Source organism: Sminthopsis crassicaudata, chromosome 3, assembly GCF_048593235.1.
Source record: "Sminthopsis crassicaudata isolate SCR6 chromosome 3, ASM4859323v1, whole genome shotgun sequence".
NCBI lineage: Eukaryota > Metazoa > Chordata > Mammalia > Dasyuromorphia > Dasyuridae > Sminthopsis > Sminthopsis crassicaudata.
The window spans coordinates 313,788,250-313,796,564 of NC_133619.1; the positions used below are offsets into that span (position 1 = coordinate 313,788,250).

At 35.4% G+C, this 8,315-nt stretch overlaps 1 protein-coding gene across 2 annotated transcripts; it reads right to left on the bottom strand.

Annotated features, from left to right (window-relative positions):
- Positions 1-610: 610 nt before the first annotated feature.
- Positions 611-4,045, bottom strand: LOC141561480 (MTOR-associated protein MEAK7-like). 2 transcript variants are annotated; one of them, XM_074301134.1, is made up of 2 exons: positions 2,519-4,045; positions 611-755 (listed from the first exon to the last, which is right to left on the bottom strand). In XM_074301134.1, exons 1-2 carry the CDS (start codon positions 3,778-3,780, stop codon positions 677-679), a joined length of 1,341 nt encoding a protein of 446 aa, XP_074157235.1. In that variant the 5' UTR covers positions 3,781-4,045; the 3' UTR covers positions 611-676. The 2 variants fall into 2 exon arrangements, with proteins under 2 accessions (XP_074157235.1, XP_074157234.1); XM_074301133.1 differs by lacking the exon at positions 611-755 and having other exon boundaries at positions 2,210-4,045.
- Between the last annotated feature and the right edge of the window lie 4,270 nt (positions 4,046-8,315).

The window sequence follows — 8,315 nt, forward strand, 5'->3', positions numbered from 1 at the left end:
CTGTATTTATATTATATATATTTATGTATTTATAGATAGATAAGATACATACTCCTATAAATGGCATTTAAATCACATTAAGGTTATTCTTCACATTGCTTTCTAAGATTATGGGGAGTACCTTTGGCCTGGATATTTGCTGACTCATGAATACTTCATTGAGAATGATTGATTGGCACATGACTGTTGTAGACATGAGCCATACCCCTCTATCTATAAAATGGAACATACAATCTAGGAAAAAAGTGAGAAATCTAGAATTTTACAAGCCCCATCTTTCTTGTGTTTGCTTTGAGATATCTTACAATTTTAAGGTTGTCTTGATAACTGCATTCCCGTTTTCAGAAGAAAAACTAAATGAGGGATCAAACTTATACATAGGAATGGATCCATTTTAAGTGGATCCATTTTGGATTAGCTATTCATTCATCTATCTTTTTATTTATTCATTCATTTGCTTACTTTTCTATTTGCTTATTCATTCATTATTCATGCATGCATGTATTCATCTGTTATTTGCGTATACTTAACCAGTCAGACTCTCACTTTGAGATACAACTTCTTGAGCAGAAGAAATACATATTAAATGTAGTAAATTATAACCTTTGAATAATAAATATAACAATGTACTTTAATGTGTATCATTCACTTTATAACTTGGTGGAGACTGTCACTTTCACTCTAAGAGAAAGGTAGTTTGTAGATCATTCTCAGGATAATCATTATTAGCAGTCAAACTATGCAGCCCTCCTATCCTGAAACAATTACAATAAAAGGTAATTGAATGTATGGCATTTAAAAAAAATTTATTTTCAGTTCCAAATTCCCTCCCTTCTTCCTCCTCCATTGAGAAAGTGAGAACAAAACTCATTACAAACATGTATAGTTAAACAAAACAAGCATTAGTCACAACCAGAAAGAAATACATCTCACCCTGCATTCTTGAGTTCATTCATTTGTTGTTGGTCATTCCACTGATCTGAGTCCCTAATTTGAAATTGTTTGTTTTCACAATATTTTTATTACTATATAAATTGTTCTGGTTCTCTCCTCAATTCACTTTCCATCATGTCATATGAGTCTTCCCAGATTTCTTTGAAACCATCTCTTTCATCATTTCTTATTACACAATAGTACCATAACATGAATATACTATAATTTGTTCATCCATTTCCCAAATGATAGATGCCCTTTCAGCTTCAATTCTTTGCCATCACAAAAAAAAAGATGCCACATTTTTGTACATATGCATATTTTCCCTTTTTCATCTTTTTGGACTATAGAGCTAGTAGCAGTATTGCTAAATCAAAGGATTTGTATGATTTTCCTACAGCTTCTCCAGGATATCATTTTCCTTTCCCACCCTCCAACTTTGTCAGTCTGATGGGTGTGGTGTGGAACTTTAGACTTTTTAAATTCACATTTCTCTAAATATTAGTGATTTGGAGCATTTTCCCATATGGCTACTGATAGCTTGCATTTTTTTCTCTGAAAACTGTCTATTCATAACCACCTTCATATATCTTTTATTTTAAATAGGTGAAAGGCAGCCATCGCAGTTGAGCCACATAAACATCTGTACAAAATGGTAGGTAATAGTTCTGCTAGTGCTCCTAGAAATTGTGACTTAGTTGGAATATGAACAGGCCCTCTGAAAGAGGCTTTTCATGCTATTGTAAGTATAGCAAGGTATTAGATTATTCTACACTTGTGTCTATCTACTTTACCAGTTTATTATAATGCAATATTTTGCCTGATTGGTATTTCTCTTCTCTAGGTCTCTGTTTTTCCATCTGGAAATTTTTAAAAAGGGCTTATTAAAAATATGACATACAATTACAATGAAGGAAACTAAAGGTTGGACTTACTTAACTTTAAGGTCCCTTCAGATTTTCATATTCTGTCTTTGAGAAATGAGAACAGAATGAGCTTCTATTATATTTTGTTTAGTAACATCAACCATTTTGATGTTGTCCCTGAGTAAAGATACTCTAGAAATGCAAACTGTGCTTGCTACACTGATCCAAGGTTGGAAAGCTTGGATTGGTAGCAACTATTTTCAGCTGAAATATCAGAATCTTATCTTCTAAAGAACTTATTTTTACACTTAAACACTTAAATATAACCTATTTGTGAGAGAACTTTCCCTAATTGCTTGAATGATTAAGATTTCTATTTAAAAACTTCTGAAATAACCATAGACTATAGAGAAAAGACAAAAAGGGTATCGTTTTACTTATCCAACCAACCACCTTTTTTACCTAATTCCAGACAGTTTTCTGAATCTAGATATGTACCAAGGGGAACTTTTTCATTATATATTGAAATTAAGATAGGTTGGGATAAAAACTTAATTCCAGGATGATCAGATCCCAGTTATTAAGAACACACAGCTGAGATGGCACCTTATTCTTTTCTATCTATATCTTGAAAACCATCACTATACTGAATTTTCCCAAACATTTCAAAAAAATTGCGCATCTCAGGATTTTCTAGAATATTCTTCTTATTGACTGACCTCTCCTCATATATTAAATCTCCAACTACCCATACTTCTAGTTTATCAAGCTCAAAGTTTTCCTTGGCAGATAGCTGAGGGCTGTTGTAAGTAGAACATCTAGGATTTGCTTTGCTGTGTCCTTTCCCAAAATTATAATCGATCCAAAGGCCAAAGTAATCAAATTGACCTCCCATGCCCAATCCATTTGGTATAGTTTGTTGTCCATAATTCAAATACATATAATGGTCATTATATCCACTGTGAGTGTACACTGCAATGTTGGGGAAAACAGTAAAAAGGAAGCATTTGTTGTCCCCTTGAAACTTGCCCTTGATTTCCCAGGAGAGAGATGAAAAGCCACCGAATATATAGCCATCTCTGTCCTTCACCACTAATAGGCAGGGGCCTCTGCCTATAATATTCCCACATAATTTTGCAAAGTTGTAGCCATGAATTTGAGAAGAAAAAACCAGTCTCCATGTGTTCTGCAGTTTTGTAGGCAGGCAGGAGTTGATATACATGATGGCTGGAATGTTAAGGAGGCTCATGAATTCTTTGGTATCTTTACACTCTGGGATGTAACAGGCAAGCTCTGAGTAAGAAAGCAAAACAAGGAATCCTTGCCTGATAATCACATTTAAAAATGTGGAGATCAAGGGCACTTTAGGCAGCCATTCTTTAATCAGATTGCTGTCACAGCACCAGCTGTCTTTCTCTTCAGCTGGGATACTGCTTTGTTTCAGTTCTGAGAGCAGTTGGGCAGCCAGTGCTTTTACAGGGGAGGTACAATCTCCACTTGTCTTCACATTCCAACCTTTCAGTTCATTTCTGTAGCCCAATACATGGACTACAGAAGTAATCAGATCCTCTATGAACTCTTGGATAGGACTTGCTTTCCCATATTCAGTAGATACATGTAACATCTTCTTGATTATGTTACTCCTCTCCTCTGCATTTCCTTTTAATAGTTTTGACATAAAAATCACAAACTGTTTTTTGGTGATACATTCATTAGGAACAAGGCTCTTAGGCTTCTTCAATTCAATGTGCCTCATTCCTTCATAAAGTCTTACTGTCATTTTCTCAGGCAAAGCATCCCCAAGGTAAGCCTGCAACATCTCCAAAGAGGCAGAGATTGGGATAGATTTTCTCCACTTTCTGGAGGATATGTTCTCCAAACTTTTTGTTATGGCAGCAAACAATTTATCAATTTCTGCTTGTTCTTCAAGCCGGAAGAGGGAGAAGTATTTTTCATCACGCTTTCCTTGCTTATTCCCCATCTTTTCTTATTGTGACGGAAGCCAGATAATGTAAGTGGGAGGGGGTGTGGAGATGGGAAGAATGTTCAGTGTGGCGACATTCCAGCAAAAATGGTGGAGGATGCTTGCACACCTGAAGCTGCCTACTCGCTTCAAGAGGCGGCCTCGGGCGGCCAGCAGCGCCCATGCTCCAGGGCTTAGCTCTCCGGCCCTTTCAGCTCTGCCGGACCTCTACTGCGCTCCAAGCCTCTTGCAGCCGTTCCTCCAGCCGTGACGCCACAGACTCGGTCAAGTATATGGCATTCTTAAGCTAAGTGAAAGAAACTATCCCATCCCGAAAGTAGTTATCTGTACCTAAGGTTTCTGAGGATGGTGAACGTAGGTCAAGGCTGAGTTTTTCAAAGTACCAATCCTTAATTCAGAGAGACTGCCCATGAATTCCACCACATGTACCCTGAGCAAGGAATACTTTTAACAGATCAAATCAGATTAAAGGTGGGATTTTAAGCATTAATTCCATAAGAAGGGTACTCTCTAATTAAGTAAAAGCGACTCCCTCTCAGATTGCAACCTGCCAAACAAAACAAAACAAACCCACAAAAACCCCCAAACAAAACTCACTGCTGTCAAAGATACACTCATCCAGATATCCTCCCTTCTTCCCACAGATATTGTCCAATTTCTGCCCTCCCTTCCATGGCTATCGAAACTCCATCAAAAAATTCAACTATTCTCTTTTCACTTGCCCCTCATGCCTTTATAGTCTGGCTTTTGATCCTGCTTTCAACTGAAACCAGTCTTTGGAAAGTTACCAATGTCCCTTAATTGAAAATCTAATGACTTTTTTAAAACTCTCCTCCTACTGTACCCTGTAAAATCCTGGGGGGAAAAGCAAAGGTAAAATCCTCTGTAGCCTCTGACATTATCATCCTCTTCTACTCTTCTAATCTCTTTTGACTAGATTTTTGTGACAGTGTTCTTTCCTGCTTCTCTTTCTACCTGTCTGACCAGTCCTCAGTACTTCTTTGCTGAATCTCCACTAATTATGCCTTTCCTTCAGGATGTCCTTTTCTTCTCCCTCTGTACTGTCTTGCTTGCTGATCACACCATCCCATGAATTCAACTATCATCTCTTTGAAGATGATTTTCTAACCTCTATATCCAGTTGTTACCTATCTCCGGTTTGCAATCTCACTTGACCAACAGTCCGTTAAGCATCTCGAAACAGAAGTCTTTATGGATCTCTCAGACTCAACATGTCTAAAACAGAACTCATTATTTTTACTCCCACACTCTGCTTGCTTCTTGACTTTCCTGTTTCTGTTGATAGCACTCTCACCCTCCTAGTCAACCAGGCTTGAAACCTTAGTATCTTCTTTAATTCCTTACTCATTTCTGTCCCACATATGCAATCTATAGACAAGGCTTGTTGTTTGTAGTTTCACAACATCTCTTGTATCTCTTCTTCATTAACATGGTCATCACCCTATGTCACACAGGTAGTAAATATCTGAGGCCAGATTTAAACCCAGGTATTCCTGACACTAAGTCTGACTCTGAGCCCAGTATAGGTATACTGAGCCATCTGTCTCTGAGTTATTCTTTTTCAGTTGTGTCAGACTCTTTGTGTCTCTCCATTTTTTTTAGTCAGAGACAGGAGTTTTGCCATTTCTTTCTTCAGCTAGTAAGTGGATGAAACTGGATTTGAACTCAGGTCTTCCTAATTCCAGACTTAGTGCTCTATCTACTGTGCTACTTAGCTGCCTCCATATGCATGCTTTACTAAAGTCAGAGTATACAAAAACAATACGTTTCCTCAAAATGCTTACATTTTAATCTAGAGTGCAAATTATTGAATTGCCCATATAATGTTTCAATTATAACTTAAGTTCATTTTTCCTTTAAAAAAAAACCAAGCAAACTGAACTTTCATGGAAATTCCTAGGATATGGATCATTTCACATAGGAAAAGAAAGAATGAAGTGATTAACCCAATCCTAGGAACTCCTTACAACAACCACTTGGCTTGTCCATAAGCTTTGTTTTCTAAAAACTGTTGAAAGAAATATTTAATAATAATAATATCTTTCATTTTTTCCCAGTGCTTGCAAAGATAGTTTTCAATATTCATTTTTGCAAAATCTTGTGTTCCAAATTTTTTCTCCCTCGCTTTCTCCTTCCCTTTTCCCTTAGACATCAAGCAATTCAATAAAGGTTAAGCATATGCAATTCTTTTTATACATATTTCTATATTCATCATGCCGTGCAAGAAAAGTCAGTTCAAAAGGCAAAACATATTTCTATATTAGCCATTTGCAAAAGAAAACACAAACAAAATAAAGCAATAAAAGTAGTGTTTTTAAAAAGTATATTTCAATCTACATTCAGATTGTTTGGATCATCAGTTGTCTCTCTGGAAGTGGATACATTTTTCACCATGAGTCCCTTGGAATTATCTTGAACCATTGATCAGAGTACCTGAGTCTTTCATGGTTTATCATTATTATAATTTTGCTATTAATATGTACAATGTTCTGATTCTGTTCACTTTACATCAGTTAATGTACTAAATCTTACAAGGTTTTTCTTTCTTTTTTATAATAGCTTTTTATTTTTCAAAATACAAGCGATTTTCAACATTCACCCTTGCAAAACTTGTTCCCCAGGGGAAATTTTTAAATACAAACATAGCAAAAGAAAGATGTCAAATATGTTTGAGCAATTGGAAAGTGTTAAATAAGGAAATACTCTTATTCAAAAGTGTCATTTCTAAGTCCCACTGACCTCATAGATCATATAAGAAGTTAAGATAAGAAGACAGTAATCTTCCAATTTTTCCTATCTTAATTTCTTAGAGGAACACAAAGTGTTTGCTACTTCATCAATGGGTTTGAGTACCACTGATTATCCTCAACCTGGTTCAGCTTCTCAACTGAGGCAGTTTTGTGTACTATAGGATGTGCTACAGTTTCTTACAGTTATGGGTGAGAGTTGAATGAGAAGTGGACACCAAAGGTAGATGAGCATAGAGCTTAGCATAGAGGATAGCACATAGGAAGGGGCAGCTAGATGGTGCAGTGGATAGAGTGCTAGTTTTAGACTCAGGAAGATTTATCTTCCTGAATTCAAATCTGCTTGTGTGTTCAAATTTAGCTATGTGACCCTGGTCAAGTCACTGAACCTTCTTTGCCTCTGTTTCCTCATCTGTAAAATTATCTGGACAAGAAAAGGACAAATATTCTAGTATCTTTGCTAAGAAAACCTCAAGTGGGGTCACAAAGAATTGGACACAACTTAAAAACAGCAGAACAACAATGAAGCATGTAACAAGCACTTAGTATGTGTTGACTGATTGATTCACAATATTCCGATTGAAACAAGCTGACCATTTCTTTATCCTAAAAAAAAGTGATGACATTTTGCCTTTAAAACAAAAGTTAAACTACAAGAACTGTAATTTTATTTTTTTGGGAATTTAGTATTTTATTTTCCCTCAGTTACATGTAAAAACAATTTTTAACATTTGTCTTTTAAAACTTTTGAGTTCCAAATTTTCTCCCTCTACAATCTCTCATTGAGAAGGCAAATGGTTCAATATAGATTTTATATCTGTATTTTATATAGAGAGATATAGATATAGATTATATATATATATATGTATAATCTAGATCAAAACTATGTATGCATGTATATATATATATATATAGTCATGCAAAACATTTCCATATTAGTCATGTTATGAAAGATTTCCCCCCCCCAAAAAAAAAAAAGCTTTACGAAAAATAAAGAAAGTTTAAAAAGTATCCTTCAATTTGTGTTCAGGTACCATCAGTTCTTTCTTTGGGGACGGATAGCATTTTTCATCATAAGTCCTTCAGAATTGTTTTGGATCATTGTATTGATGAGAATAGAAGTCATTCACATTTAATCACCTTATAATATTGTTACTACTTTGCACAAAGTACATTTAACTTTGCATCAGTTCATAAGTCTTTCCCAGTATTTCTGAGAGCATCGTGTTCATCATGTCTTCTAGTATTCCATTACAATCACATACCACGATTTATTCAGCTATCCACCAAATGATGGCTATTCCCTCAATTTTCAATTCTTTTCCCCCAAGAATAGAGCTGCTTTAAATATTTTTGTATGCATTGGTTCCTTTTCCTCTTTTAAAAAAAATCTCTCTTGGGATACAGAACTATTAGTATTAATGCTAGGTTAAAGGTATGCATGGTTTTATAAGCCTTTGGACATAGTTCCAAATTGCTCTACCAAATGATTGAATCTCCCAACAATGCATTAAGGTCTCATTTTTCCCACATCCCCTCCAACATTTGTCATTTTACTTTTATGTCCTATTAATCAATCTAATAATTTTGAGATAGTTCCTCAGAATTGTTTTAATTTGCATTTCTCTAATCAATAGTGAATTAGAGCATTTTAATATAACTAATTATACTTTGATTACTTCATCTGAAAACTGTTCATATGTTTTAATCATTTATCACTTAGGAAAGGGTTCTTACCTTTATAATTTGACTTGGTCTATATGT

Excerpts from the sequence above, each read along its gene's own strand:
- LOC141561480 (XM_074301133.1), bottom strand. The coding sequence starts at position 3,780 with ATGGGGAATAAGCAAGGAAAGCGTGATGAAAAATACTTCTCCCTCTTC.